General features: G+C 55.3%; 2 protein-coding genes across 11 annotated transcripts in view; one reads left to right on the top strand and one right to left on the bottom strand.

Moving 5' to 3' along the window:
• The window catches only part of MORN1 (MORN repeat containing 1), a 53,866-nt gene extending 51,388 nt beyond the window's left edge, over window positions 1–2,478 (bottom strand). For 5 of the 8 annotated variants that reach the window (XM_064590079.1, XM_064590081.1, XM_064590082.1 and 2 more), the window contains exon 1: window positions 1,652–2,478. In XM_064590079.1, coding sequence (XP_064446149.1) covers window positions 1,652–2,447 — 796 coding nt within the window. In that variant the 5' untranslated portion in view covers window positions 2,448–2,478. The remainder of the gene's footprint in view (window positions 1–1,651) is intronic. The other 3 variants (XR_010411146.1, XM_064590086.1, XM_064590085.1) reach the window with 2 other exon arrangements.
• Window positions 2,479–2,670: 192 nt separating this feature from the next.
• Window positions 2,671–14,124, top strand: RER1 (retention in endoplasmic reticulum sorting receptor 1). 3 transcript variants are annotated; one of them, XM_064590089.1, is made up of 7 exons: window positions 2,671–2,806; window positions 6,331–6,412; window positions 7,531–7,635; window positions 9,611–9,710; window positions 11,389–11,467; window positions 12,712–12,847; window positions 13,438–14,124. In XM_064590089.1, the coding sequence occupies exons 2-7, from the start codon at window positions 6,332–6,334 to the stop codon at window positions 13,525–13,527; spliced, it is 591 nt and encodes a 196-aa protein (XP_064446159.1). In that variant the 5' UTR covers window positions 2,671–2,806; window position 6,331; the 3' UTR covers window positions 13,528–14,124. The 3 variants fall into 3 exon arrangements, with proteins under 3 accessions (XP_064446159.1, XP_064446158.1, XP_064446160.1); XM_064590088.1 differs by having other exon boundaries at window positions 2,672–2,806; window positions 6,325–6,412; XM_064590090.1 differs by lacking the exon at window positions 2,671–2,806 and adding an exon at window positions 3,343–3,481 and having other exon boundaries at window positions 6,325–6,412.
• The last annotated feature ends 220 nt before the right edge of the window (window positions 14,125–14,344 follow it).

Below are 14,344 nucleotides of genomic sequence, written 5' to 3'. Positions count from 1 at the left end.
AGACCAAAGTCGGAGAAACCCCTGCTGCCCATGCGCGGCTGGACTCGTTTCTCCGCGGGAAGAGCTGGGCTTTGAAGCTCTCAGGCCTGTGTTCGGCTCTGCTTCTTGTCCTAAGCCTGCTCTCTGCAAACTCACCCACACACGTTTCTCGATAAAAACGTTCTTGAAACATGACTAAGGCCTGCTGTCTGGGCTGGGATGACAGCAGAGCTACCCCAACCTCTTCGGAGGAGACACTCCAGTCACCTGGCCTCCATCAGCACCGGGGCCGGAAGAAACGGAGTCTGTGGACACAGGGCAGCACTCAAGGAAACATTTAAAAAGGGAGGACCACTCTGTCCAGGCCAGGCTCTGGCAGGGTTCTCAGACGTAAGCCTCCATGCCAGGCCCAGAGGAAGAGAAGCAGAGATTTCGGACAAAAGCGAAAAATGTCTGTGTGGCAACGACACAAGTCAAAAGCTTAAAAACACAGAAAAATACTGGCAGCCAGCAGCCACAAAAACAGCTCATATAAGAAAATGCTGAAAGACCAATTCTCTAGGAGAAAAATAGGCAGAGGATGTGAGCAGGCAGAACCCCCAAACAGACATAAGACTGTGTGAGCGTAAACATGGGCAAGTCTGGGCCCACCCCTGGGGAGGACTCCAGCGACTCACACTCGGTACTTTCTTTCTTTTAAGGCTGAGACTTTCTACAAAAGTACGTAATCTCTCTCTTTTAAGTTTTTTTTGTTTTGTTTTGTTTAAGTTCAGTTTAGGTAACATACGCTGTATTATTCGTTATCAGGGTAGGATTTAATGATTCATTAGTTGCATATAATAGCCAGTGCTCATCACATCACGTGCCCTCCTCAATGCCCATCCCCCAGTTACCCCATGCCCCCACCCATCTCCCCTCCAGCAACCCTCAGTTTGTTTCCTAGAGTTCAGCGTCTCTTACGGTTTGCCTCCCTGTTTTTCTGTTATTTTACTTTTCCCTCCCTTCCCCTATGTTCATCTGTTTTGTTTCTTAAATTCCACGTATGAGTGAAATCATACGGTATTTGTTTTTCTCAGACTGACTTATTTCGCTCAGCATGATACCCTCTAGTTCCATCCACGTGGTTGCAGATGGCAAGATTTCATTTTTTTGATGGCTGAGAGGTATTCCATTATATACAGACCACGTCTTCTCTGTCCGTTCATCTGGGGATGGACATCTGGGCTCTTTCCATAGTTTGGCCATTGTGGACATTGCTGCTGTAAGGACTGGGGTGCAGATGCCCCCGCGGATCATTACGTTTGTATCCTCTGGATAAATACAAAGGTGGGTAATCTCCTACTCATCAAAAATAGACCATAAAGGCAATTTTCCCTTTGGCAAAGACAGACTAACACGCCAGGGAGGATTTCTAAGTTGGGGCTTCCCCTGCCCAGGATGCGCCAGCGCCTGAGAGAAGGCTGCTAGCCGGGGGGTCTCCCAGGGCCCCCGGCATGTCTTGTCTGGCGAACTCTGAAGATCGCTGCAGGGAGTGGCCTTTCCTGGGCACTAGTGAGAGGGAGTGTGGGGACCCAGGGCTGGTGGCTCCCAGGGCCACCTGCCGGCCCCGGCTCCCCGAGGACGTGGCTGTCGGCGCGGGGGGCAGCCGTGGGAACAGGCCACGATTTCTCACCGTGTTTCTTCCCTCCTTTCCATTCTCCTTCATATCGAAAGAAAGCATTCGGGTACACATAGACACCGTAACCTGAACGTCGGGAAGAGAGCGACGGGTGAGCGGGTGGTGCCACGGGTGACCGGCCGACGGATGGGGCGGCTCTCTGGGCCCTGAGGGCGCGGGGCGGCATGCGCGAGCGCAGGGCCCCGAGAGGCCGCGGCCCGCGGAGGGGCGACGGTTGCCGGGGGCGGGGCGGGGGCGCCAGCCCTGCCGTTTCCTGCAGGAATTCCCCAGCGGCGTCTCGCCCCCGCGGGACAAAATCCACGCTCACAGCCGGGGGCGGCAGGGTCCCCTCCGCCCCCGCCCGCCCCCGCCGGGCGACGTGGGAGGCGTGGGCGTCGCCAGACTCCCGCATCTGCCGCAGAGCAGCTCGGGCCCTGCCCGAACACGGTTCTTCGGGTCTGCGAGCCGCGCCCGCCCAGCCTCCGAACGGCGCCTCCCGGCTCGCTGCCCAGGAGCCGGCGGGCGCCGCCGCCCCGGGCTCGGACCCCGCCCGCCCGCGGGGGCGCCCCCCTCCCAGGGTCGGGGCGCCGGGGCTTCCCGGGGGCTGCCGGCTGCGCTTGGGGCCGAGAGCGCGCGGCGACCGCCCCCCCCATCGCGGACGGAGACCCGGCCCCGGCCTGCAGCCATTACCGTCCCGTGGCGGCCGGCTCGGTGGGTCCCGCAGCGGCGGGCCGGAGCTCGGGCTCCCTCCGCCCGCGGCTGCCATCTTGCCGCTGGGGGTTTCCTCAGCAACCGCAAAGCTCTCCTCCATTGGCCCACGGGCCAGTCCCTGGGCGATAGCAATCTCTGGGGTGGATCGTGCCGGCCCGGAGCCCGTAGACGCAAGTACACATGCGCAGCACGGCGCGCTTCCGCCGCTGACGTCCCTTCCGCCGAGGGGACTGCCCTGCCCACTGCCTGGGCACCCTGCACCGGAAGAGGAAATGGTTGGAGGCTCTCGGCTCCGCCCCGGCGGCCATCTTGGAGGCTCCGGAGGCGGTGCCGCGCAGGACGGAGCGGAAGTGCTCGGCTGGCCCTGCCCGGACCGTGCGAAGCGCCGGCGCGGACGCCTGCCCGCGTCCTCCTTCCCGCGGCCCTCGGAGACCGCGCTCGGCCGCAGGGAGCGGCGAGGTGCCGGCGGGCGGCGGGGGTCCGGGCGGGCGGGGCCAGGCGCGGGGCGGGCCCCGGGCGGGCGGGGCGGCGGGCTGGGCCGGGCGGGGGCTGGGGTCGCGCCGGGGCCGCCCCCACCCGCACGCGCGGGCGCGGCCCGGGAGGGTTGGCTGCCCGCCCCCGGCTCGTGCGCTGACGTTCGCTCTTCCTGGTCGGGCCCGCCCTCGGTGCGTGGCTCGTCTGTAGGGTTTGGGTGGCAGACCGTCGAGACGAAGAGTGGGGTTGCTCAAGGTGATCTCTGCAAATGCCGCGATTTACGGTCGCAAAAGCCAAGTTCTCCAGGTCGACTTCGCGTCCGAGCGTGCCCCCGCGCCGGGGATCGCACAGCCCACGGCCGCCCTCGCCCGTGAACCTTCCTCGGGGCTCCGCTCCCTCGCGTCCTCAGAGTCGAGGCGGCCCGGGAGTCCTGAAGTTTCCCCGAAACTCGTTCTTCTCAGTGGGGTTCATCTTTCACTTCGCGGGGATGGGATCCCCGTGAGCGAGCAGGGTCCTCGGTGATTGAGAGCCAGCTCCTGTAGAGCGCAGGAGGTGACCTCGGCCAGGCGCGCTGCGGTCAGGGCCAGGTGGAGACTCCGGGATGGTCATGCCCACGGCGGGAGGAGCCCTGGACGGGGCGGGCGGTGCTGCTAAGAATGAGTAGGTGCCGCTGGAAGGGCATTTCCGCGGGGGGGACGGCACCAGAGCTTGCAGGTGGCACTGCCCTGCACCGGACCTAGGAGGAACGAGGGAGGAGGAGCGAAGCGTGGGTGATCCGGCTGCCTGGCAGAGGGTTATAATCCTTTAAATGCCGTGCTTGCTATTTGAGTAGTGCAGACCCTGGGGCACGTGGGGCCCCAGGACTAGGCACGTAGAGAGTTTTGTGCACAGTTTCAGGCAGGACACTCACGGTCTACTTGGGATGGTTTTATTTTGCTTTTTACTCTCTTTTTGGTGCGTGTGTGCCTGAGCATAAAACAGTTGAATCCGGCAGGTAATTTGCTGATTGCCCGCCGTATAACGGGCCTTTTTAGGTGGCAGGGCGCAGGAGTGGCCCAGACAAGGTTCCCCCTGAAGAGGCTTGTATTCTAATAGGAGGAAATAGAGAAACAGGATGAAAATAAGGAAATGATTGTTACATGAAATGAAAACAGGGTGATGTGACTTAGGGATTGTTGATGGGGCGGGCCTTTGTGCAGAGGTGGCCTTCCAACTGAGCAGAGGGAAGGGGATCGGAGACGGGCTGGTGCGAGGCAGGGCCAGCACATCTGAGAGGCCAGCATGCTCCCTCGGTGCCAGGCTCTGAGGCTCACACAGCTGACACCCCGAGAGAAGCCTTTGAGGAGGGCGCATTTGCTGTCACCCCGTTTCGCAGATTGGAATGAGGGGTCACTCGGGCCGTCCTGCTAGAAAGTGACCGAACTGGACTTTAGAAGGAGACTGCTTGACTCCAGAGTTCCCTTGCTTCATGTTGCTGTGACAGTCTCCTCGAGACGTGGAGAGCCACATAACGATGGATGTGTTGCTTGTCAGACAATCAGAGGCTGGCTGACGTGTTTGGAATAATTTCTGCACATTCATCTGAAAGAAGCAGACATCTCTAGCTAGAGTGCATGCTTCCAGGGCATGTTCTAATACTGCTTTTCCTGCCTCAGTTCAAGTAAAGGGTTTTATGGGTAAACACTTGGTCATAAATAAGTAAAAGAAGAGAAAATTTGTGAGGATCCACAGGTTAAGGAGTATTACTGACGTAGCTTTCTGCTGGCCTGGCTTTGGCCTAAACAGGGAAGCCAGCCATCCTAGGAATGAGTTTTAATTTAGGCCCTCTTAAAATACGGGATTTTCTCACTTGAGTGTAAAAATACACCTCCTGAAGAGATGGGGCCCCGGGGGCCATAATTCATCGGCTTAGTTCAGTCATTTATCTGTACTTCCTGTGTCTCTCGTGAGGGCAAAGAGCATTTCCCCATCACCTCCTTGACACTCCTGGCCCTCTGCCCATCCTTACGACACTTACGGAATCACAGTTAAACCTGTAACGCAGACTTGTTGCTGGGGGGGGCTGGTCAGGAGGTCTTAATATCTCAGCTGTAATTGAAAGTTTTCCACTTGAGGTCTAGGGTCACATGAGGCTGCTGACTTCATCTCAAAAAGAGGATGTTCTGAGCACTCACCGTGAGGATGTGATTAAGAAGCATGGCGCGGGCAGGTGTGGGTTCGGCTTGTAGCCCTGTGTGAGCAGGCTGGCCGGGGGGGCCCCTGTAGCCGTTGTGAGCCTCGCTCTCCTGTGTGCATGTGAAGGGCTGCTGTGTCCGTGAGTGCCACTGGCCAGATGAGGAGGCCAAGGCTGTGCTGCCATACAGCTCAGGGGCCTTGGACACCGGCCTGGAGCCACAGTCTGTGTCTGCTTCCATGCCCCAACCCTGCCGTGGTACCCATTGGGGCAGGTGCTGCGCACAGGTTTGGGGGGCAGCGGTGAGCTTTCCCTGGGCGTCTTCACCAGCACCTCAGTCATCTGGTTTGGCTGGCAGTGTGCTCGGATAGAGAGGCTGAGGTCTGGCAGAGCAGCTCCTGACCTTGGGCAAGTGGCTTAAACTATTTGAGGCTCGATCGTCCTTAGTAAGATAGGGGTGATTAAGCTCACTTGGTTATCTGGGTTCTCATCAGTTAATTCCTCATGGAATCCACAACAGCATGTTGAAATAGGAGCAGATACAATCAATTCCACTTACAGATGACGAACAAGGGCACAGACGGCTCCCTCGCTGGGAATTGGATGGCATTTTCCTGTTTGTGGAGTGGAGGACCAGGCCCTGAGAGGACCAGGACTTGCACAGCTGGCTGCTGGTGCCCTGGGGAACAGCCTGGACAGAGCCTGGGCCTGGAGAAAGGGGTTACCGGGGGGCGGGGGGGAACCCTAGGAATAGACCGGAGGAGGGAGACCGGGTGCAGTGGCCTGTGGTGTGGACCAGCCCCAGGGAAAGTGTGTCCACAGGACTCCATGGTCAGCAAGGGCAGCTCCTGAGGACCAGCGGGAGGAGTGCGGGCCAGGTGACGTTAGCAGAAACAGAAGTCCACCCAGTGCTGCTTTGCATGTCACGTACCATTCTGGCTGTCCACCGGAGTCTCTTGCTTGTTTCTTTCTTTTTTTTTTTTTTAAGATTTTATTTATCTTAGAGCACGCACGCGTGGTGAGTTGAGGGCAGAAGGAGAGGGAGAGAGAATCTCAAGTAGACTCCCTGCTGAGTGCAGAGCCTGATGTGGGGCTCCATCTCACCACCCTGAGATCATGACCTTAGCCAAAATCACAAGGCGACGCTTAACCGACTGAGCCATGTAGGCGCCCCTCTTGCTTGTTTCTTTTCCCTGGTCACCTCCTGGCAAAGACACCCAGAAAGAAGAAGTGAATACTGAAGAAATTTGCTTGATCGTGTTGGTGGAAATGGGGCAAAGTGATGAGATTCTTGAACATTTTTATTTAAAGTATTTTGTATGTTTCTCAGTTACAGAATGTCCGAAGGTGACAGTGTTGGAGATTCTGTCCATGGGAAACCTTCTGTGGTGTACAGATTTTTCACAAGACTTGGACAGGTTGGTTTTTTTGTGTGGATGAATTGCAGAACTGACTTGAACTGATGAATTGAACTGAGTGAGAAACGGCGACCTCGGGACTTGTCCCTGCAGGGCACCAGGGCGCTAGCTGCTTGCTTTCCCCAGCCTCAGTTTACACTTCCCCTCTGCTGCGAATGTGCTCTGTCCTCTGTAAAGGGCCAGACAGTGGTTTAGGCCTTGGAGGCCACCTATGTTCTCTGCCCTACACTGGTTTTCTGTTTTTTTGTGCCCCAACAACCTTTAAGAACCTGAAGACCCTTCCTAGTTCCTGGGTGGCACGGCTGTGGGGGCGGCCACTGCCATGTGCTTACTGTCCTCTGTCCAGGCCGCCGCCTCCATGTCCCCAGCCCGGCTCTGCACTGACCTGGGGGTGTACCTGTGTGCTGTGCTGAGGCCTGCCATAGTCAGCAGTGCCTGAAGCTGCTATGTTCAGTGACCAGTTGTGTATACTGATGTTTGGGCTTAGAATTAAAAACATGTTCTTAAAATTAAAAAAGAACATTTGGAAAATTTCACAATTATTGAAGCCAGGCTGTGGGTACTTTTGCTTTTATGAACGGTTGAAATTTTTCATAAAAAATTAAGTTTAAAAATTAAAATTAATTACAAAATTAAAATGAAATAATGCATGTATGTCTGCTAATTATGTGTACTTGCACACAATGCATGTGCATATCTGGGTAAAACCAAGGATTCCTTCTGGAAACTCCACCGCTTTGTGCCCACCGTGCCCGAGCTCCACACCTGCCGGAGGTTGGGCTGTGGCTCACTGTCCTGAGGGCAGAGGCAGGGGCCCCCTGTGGCTGCTGGGCAGGGCTGGGACCAGCTCTGGGAGGGGCGGGACTCCGAGAGTGAGCCCCCTGTAAGGTGCCCACATTCTTCTTGCTCTCTGGGTGAGGTTAGGTGACCTCATAACGACCCCTCAGGCTGATCCTGTAGGATTGGCTGCTGGTGAGAGATCGTTCTGTACTATTTTTGCTTCAGGGGTGGGCCTGTTTCAGGAATTTGGGTTAATAGTCACTGCCTTGTGTTGCTGACTTGAAGTCCGAAGCTGGTGCTCTGTGGTCCACAGCGCGTGTGAACTCCTGTCTTTCTAGATCTATCAGTCCTGGCTAGACAAGTCCACGCCTTACACAACCGTGCGATGGGTGGTGACACTGGGCCTGAGCTTCGTCTATATGATTCGAGTTTACCTCCTGCAGGTAGGTGTGGGCTGGGAGCCCAGCCCCTGCCATGTCCACACTGTCCAAATGCGGCCTTGGATGGGATGTGGGTTTTTCCCTCTATTTCTAGAGTAGGAGGGTTCAGGGTGGCCGGACGCAGCCTGCGCGGCCTTGCTAATATTGACTTCGAATTTACTGTAATTGTTGTTAGGATTGTTGTTTGAATGGGAACTTGGTCCGTTCTCTAATGGAAAGAGTGACCCGGAGACCTCGATTTAGGGGTGCGGGTGGGATGGGGATGCAGTTGTCTTCTGAACCAAGTCTGCACCTGCTTTGGTGCCCGTCAGGTGTGGCTCTGCAGCATGAAGCTACGTGAGCTTTCCACATCTAGTCTGTAGTTTTCAGACTTGGAAAGTTTTAAGACAGAAGGGTTTCCTCGTGTTTGCATGCACGTTTTTTTAGGCTTTTAAAATTGATAATGCAGTGCATTCTGGTCTAATAGGGTAAACTTGATGCTTTTAAAAATGGATTTCAGGGGTGCCTGGGTGGCTCAGTCGTTAGGCGTCTGCCTTCGGCTCAGGTCATGGTCCCAGGGTCCTGGGATCGAGCCCCGCATCGGGCTCCCTGCTCGGCGGGAAGCCTGCTTCTCCCTCTCCCACTCCCCCTGCTTGTGTTCCCTCTCTCTCTGCTCTCTCTCTCAAATAAATAAAATCTTTGAAAAAAAGAAAAAGATTTTATTTATTTGAGAGAGAGAGAGAGACACAGTGAGAGAGGGAACACAAGCAGGCGGAGTGGGAGAGGGAGAAGCAGGCTTCCCGCCGAGCAGGGAGCCCGATGCGGGGCTCGATCCCAGGACCCTGGGATCATGACCTGAGCCGAAGGCAGACGCCTAACGACTGAGCCACCCAGGCGCCCCTAAATTTTTTTTTTAAGATTTTATTTATTTGCGAGAGAGAGAATGAGAGCGAGAGAGCACATGAGAGGGGGGAGGGTCAGAGGGAGAAGCAGACTCCCTGCCGAACAGGGAGCCCGATGCGGGACTCGATCCCGGGACTCCAGGATCATGACCTGAGCCGAAGGCAGACGCCTAACGACTGAGCCACCCAGGCGCCCCTAATAAATAAAATCTTTAAAAAAAAAAAATGGATTTAATCAGGAGTACATGATGGTGTGCGGGTGCTCCCATCTTTGCGTCTCCTGAGGAGGGTTTGGCTCCACAATGTTTTTTTTTTGTTTTGTCTTTGTTTTTTTAAAGACTTTATTTATTTGGGAGAGAGCACACACAAGCAGGGTAAGAGGGAGAGAGAGAAGCAGACTGCCCACTGAGCAGGGAGCTGCATATGGAACTCGATCCCAGGACCCTGAGACCATGACCTGAACTGAAGGCAGACGCTTAACCTGACTGGGCCACCCAGGCGCCCCTCCACGTTTTTTTAACCTCATTTTTGATTTCCTGATTTTCCGGTTCCGGATTTCTTCTGGGCAAAGATTATTAACAGCCCTGACCGGTGTGTGGTGGTATGGGGGCCCACCAGAAGGAATACTAGCACATCCTGAGTGACAGCTCAGATCCTGTCTTCTGGGTCAGGTAGCCATCGGTGAGGCGGGGTCTGGGCCAGGTGTACATGCCGGTGTCCCTCAATGTACGATCCACACCTGCCCCATGGTGTGGCCCCGCTCAGGCGTGTGGCTTTGGGGGAAAGCCTCCCCTTCTCCTGCATCCCTGTGGGGAGCTGGTGGCTTCAGGTGCTCTGTGCATCCACTGGGACCCCTGCAGAAGTCTGTTTGCACCGTGGCTTGTCCGCTGTCACACTCACAAAGTGATTTGAGATAAACTGTCATTGTGGATGTTCACTGTGCCTTCTTGTCACTTGTTGCAGTCTCCGGACTGGAAGTAAGTTGTGCGTGCTTTGAGGTTGAGCTAAAACAAGGTCGTGAGTTACTGGACCATTGGGGGCTGCTTCAGGGCATGGGCGCTGGGCTGCGTCACTGACCAAGTGCTCCTCTCTTGCAGGGCTGGTACATCGTGACCTACGCCTTGGGGATCTACCACCTCAATCTTTTCATAGCCTTTCTCTCGCCCAAAGTGGACCCTTCCTTGATGGAAGACTCAGGTATAGTAGAGATCGTCTGCTTGGTTCTGTCTGTTCGGGGGGTTTGTGATTTTGTACACTTCACAGATGCCTCATTTTCTCTAGAAACCTTTGAAATCCGAACTTTTGAGACTGTCGTCTTGGTGTTTAAAATGTATTTAGAACCTCAGTGAGGATACACTTGGGTGTAGATTGAGACATCAAACCTTAGTTGTCATGCCTCATGCGGGCTGGGTATTCCTGCTACTCTGTTGCGGGTGAGGAAGCGGAGGCGCCTGGGGTCACGAGACTTGGACAGGGTCGCGTGGGAGCAGGGGTGGCACTCCTGCCGAAGAGCCCGCCTGTCCTCAAGTCCTGTCTGTGCTCCTCGGGTAGGTCCTCTTCCTGGGGATCCAGAGGTTTCCACGGCAGCTTGCTGTGCCCAAAAGTGGCCACTGGGATCCTGACCATCCACGGTTGGGCCCCGTTGAGGGTGGTGGCACTCCCTGATTTCCCAGGATGACAGGTTGAAAAGTTCTCGGCTCAAACTGTTCCTGGCCATACCTGGGCCAGGTAGGAGGGCCAAGTGCCCACCTGACTGTCCAGCCTGGGAGGGGGAGGGGTACAGACATGTGGAGACTCGGTCACTCCTGCCAGCACGTGTCGCCGCTGTCTGAAAAACCCGGGCACAGCTGCCTGCCCGTGGATTCCCCTTGTGACGGCGGTACTTCCTGAGTACAAGCTGTCTTCTCCAGGCTGCTCCAATCCTGACCAGAAGCCTGTGGTTTTTCTCTATGGAGTATTTAATGAAAATGTGAAAGGAAACAACACTCCCATTTGTTGCCATTTGGGGGAATTAGAAGATGATTACGAGAGCTTCTCCATAGAGCTTCTCCATAGGCCTCGGTTCATGTGTGTAGCTGGGGAGGGCGTCTGCCTTGGGCAGGGTGGGGCCGCCTGACTGTACCCAGTTCAGCATGGGGGCTCCTCAGCATGGGGGGGGTCTCAGCCAGGGGTGCTCAGGAGTGCTCAGTGTTGGGGGGTTGCTCAGCCAGGAGGGCGTAGGATGGTGGGGGACTCAGCTGGGGGGCTCAGTGTGTGTGGGCTCAGCATTGGGGATGCTCAGCCAAGAGGGCACAGCGTTGTGGGGGTTGCTCAGCCAGGGGGGGCTCAGCATTGGGGGAGTGCTCAGCCAGGAGGACTTAGCATGGTGGGGGACTCAGCTGGGAGGTTCTTTGTGGGGGTGCTCAGCATTGGGGGGGCTCTCAGCCAAGAGGGCTCAGCGGGGGGGGGGTGCTCCGCCAGGAGGGCTCAGTGGGGGTGGGGATCAGCGTGGGGGGCAGCTGTTCTGAGTTGGACTTTCAGCAGATAAAGCTTTGTGTGTTTCTCCGCTCCTTTTCCCTAAATGTTCTCATTTTTCCTGTGTGCCTTTGTGTGCTACAGTTGATGTGTGTCTGCAAATTGGTCTGCAGTTTAATTTTATGCAATCATTTAAAAAGCGTAGTTCTTTTAAAAAAGAAATTCTATTCTGAATCTTCTAAAACAATGAATTGATTTCTAAATCATTTGAAGGTTCTTCATGTTATGTCTGACTAAATAACATAAATGTGTGTTTCATGCGTTAAGATGCTAGTTCAGAAGCTTTAGGGGAAACTTATAAATGTGATGGGGGCAGGTGGATGAGGCGCCCGCTCCATCTCACTGACATTCTGCCTTTCAGATGATGGCCCCTCATTACCAACCAAACAGAACGAGGAGTTCCGGCCCTTTATTCGAAGGCTTCCAGAGTTTAAATTTTGGTGAGTTAATTCCTAAGGGTAGTTGAGAAAGATATTTGTCCTCAGTGTGGCTAATAAGAGTGAGAACAAAGGGTTTTTGTTTTCGTTAGGCAGCAAAGACTTCTGAAAGAAACGAGAGTTTTAGTGTGTGTGTGTGTTTTGAACATTCATCCACAATGCGAGTTGCTGTCCTTGGCGGGGCGTGGAGGCAGGTCACGGGCCCCTGCAGGAGAGCCCAGTGCCTGGTGGCCCTTTGGAACTAGCCGAAGAGAAGCTGCTTCCGGGGCGGAGGGTCCAGGGTGTGTTCGGACGTGGGCCTCGGGAGGGATGCGTGCCCAGGCTCTGGCTGCCCTGCACAGATGGGCAGGCCTGTGTGCTGCCCCTCGCACCACACCCCCTCTGGTTGCTGGCACGAGTGGACCACGTCCCCCGCCCTCCTGCTCAGGGTGCCTGCACAGAGGCAGGGCTGGTCCAGCCTTGGGGCAGTCTGCTTTCACTGCAAGTGTGTGTTGTGGGGTGGGCTTGGATGGGACTTGGCTTGTCCCCCAGGCCTCCTGGAGGTGGTGACATCTGTGTGATGTTGCATGAGGATGCATGTGACAGGTGGACAGGTGACCCCTGCTGTCATGCGTGAAGCATGCATGAAGGGGACCCCCACCACATGAAGGCTGTGACCTCGTCTGTCCTCTATTTGGTGGAGCAAAAACCTGAAGGGAAAAGCTGCCACACCTTTACTTTGTGTTCTTGGGGCTGTGTGTGGGATGTGGCAGGCACTCTGCAAGTCTGCCGGCTGGGCGGGAAGGGCTGGAGTGAGGGCACTGCTGGGGAGGGAGCAGAAGGCAGGCAAGACGGCCCTGCACGTCCCCCGAGGAAGTTGGCCTTTGTCCTGTAGGAAAGGGGAGTGCTGAGGAGCATTTTCAGTAGCCATGAGTCCGGTGGGCTGGGCGCTGAGCTGGAGGGAGCCGCCTGGGTGCCGCCAGGATCTCCTCAGCGATGCACAGCCCAGGGGAGGGGCCTGCCAGGTGGCAGACGAGAGACGCCCAAGTTGGCCTGAGCAGTCGCACCTCTTTGCTGAATGTTTCACACTCTTATTTTGGAAGGAAACTGGGGCCTTTCAAGGGACTGAGGGAATGCCGTGTTTGTAGTTACATGCTGTGCGCTCTGTAGGAAACACACACCGCGCCCCTACTGCCCCAAGTAGGGATGCTGCTGTGGCCCCAGGTGGCGGGGCAGCTGGTGGCACTGATCTCCTCTCCTACTTTAAGGCATGCGGCGACCAAGGGCATCCTCGTGGCCATGGCCTGCACCTTCTTTGAGGCTTTCAATGTCCCGGTGTTCTGGCCCATCCTGGTGATGTACTTCATCATGCTTTTCTGTATCACCATGAAGAGGCAAATAAAGGTGAGTGCGGGTAGGCACCGCTGCCCTGGGAGGTGCTGAGAGCCCCGCCTGGGTCTTGTTTGTCTGTGCTTGGAGCGTCCCGAAGCTCTGTGCAACAGGGACACGGCACAGTCCCTTTCCGCCAACACATACCTGTCCCAACGGTGCAGCTGTCGGGCACACAAACCGCTCCCCGGGGGCCTGGTGGGAGAGCCCTCGGGTCTGCCGTGCTGTCCTCACTGGCATGTCCTGGGGGCACAGAGCCCAGGGCCCACCGGCCAGTGTGTGTTATGCCAACATTACCCTCAAACAGCCCCCAGAGCAGCTTTATCCCCACTCCTCTGGGTATATCATAGGGGTCCCCAGCCGAGCCCTAGCCCTTCCTGCATGCAAGGGGTCAGGAAACCTTTCCCAGACCCTTGGGATTTCCAGCGAGCTTGGCCAGCTCAGTGGGCTCTGGAGGGTTCTGCTGTGTCACTGGTGGGGAGGGGACTAGAAGCTTATTGGAACCCTGGTTTCCTTGCCCTGTGTGCAGAGAAGATCAGGATTCAGATTTGGAGAAAACATAGTTCATCGTGAAGCCACTCTAAAACGAGTCTGTTTGTCCCCAGCACATGATAAAGTACCGGTACATCCCGTTCACGCACGGCAAGAGGACGTACAAGGGGAAGGAGGACGCAGGCAAGACGTTTGCGAGCTAGGTGCTCGGCCGGACCCACCACAGAGTCTGAGGACGGTTCTGAGCCATTGTAACAATGCCTTCTTCCTTCACATAAAGTAGTTGATTTCGAGGGAGTCGAATTTTCTTTTTAAAAAGGAGCTTCAATGATTTGTAACTGAAATATCAGGTTCTTGAAGAAACTGACATTTAAACCAAATTGCATTGATTTATTTTTCAGTGACATTCAAGTGTTCAAATGGACAGAATTCTAGTAAACTGCTGCCTGGGCGGACAGCCGGGTGGGGGCGTGGGGAGGGGCGGGCGGTCTCTGTTGCTGGGCGGCCGTGGAACAGACCTACACGGAAGGAGCCGGGTTGTGCCCCAGCTGCCCCCACCCTGGACGCCCGTGGCCACATCACCCAGCTGGAGGATGATGCTAACCTGATTCCTGCGTGTTGGAAGAACATTTGAAAGGTGATTTCCAAGTAACTCTGGGGTTCTAATGCCAGTTTCCCACTTCCATCTCACCAGAGATGTTTAAAGTTGGTGTCTTATCATAATGACTCAAAACTTTGTTCTTAATTACCATGATTGCTTTTGAGGGCCTGGAATTATAAATATATATATTATATTTTAATTGTTTGGAATTATTTTGACACATTTGATACCTGAAGAGTTGTTTTTGATTAATTTGAAGTTGTTCTCATGCAGCGGCCCCTTTACAGAAACAGTGGGCAAGGGCAGACAGTTTGTGGGTTTTCACACACGGCTTCTCACTTTCTACGGGAAAACAGAACTCTGACCCACATGTCAACTTTTTTGATGTGATAAAAACAAATACTCGTAAACATTTTACT

This window comes from Mirounga angustirostris, unplaced genomic scaffold, assembly GCF_029215605.1.
Source record: "Mirounga angustirostris isolate CCGP_5_RB_7025 unplaced genomic scaffold, mMirAng1.0.hap1 SCAF_4, whole genome shotgun sequence".
NCBI classification, from domain to species: domain Eukaryota; kingdom Metazoa; phylum Chordata; class Mammalia; order Carnivora; family Phocidae; genus Mirounga; species Mirounga angustirostris.
The sequence above is the reverse complement of the archived record's forward strand: the minus strand, read 5'-3'. Positions and strand labels throughout refer to the sequence as shown.

Bases quoted from the DNA above. Each gene is read 5' to 3' on its own strand.
- RER1 (XM_064590090.1), top strand. From the start codon at position 3,423: ATGGTCATGCCCACGGCGGGAGGAGCCCTGGACGGGGCGGGCGGTGCT. The intron at 9,711-11,388 runs GTATAGTAGAGA...TCTGCCTTTCAG, and splicing joins TTCCTTGATGGAAGACTCAG to ATGATGGCCCCTCATTACCA. The intron at 11,468-12,711 runs GTGAGTTAATTC...TCCTACTTTAAG, and splicing joins CTTCCAGAGTTTAAATTTTG to GCATGCGGCGACCAAGGGCA.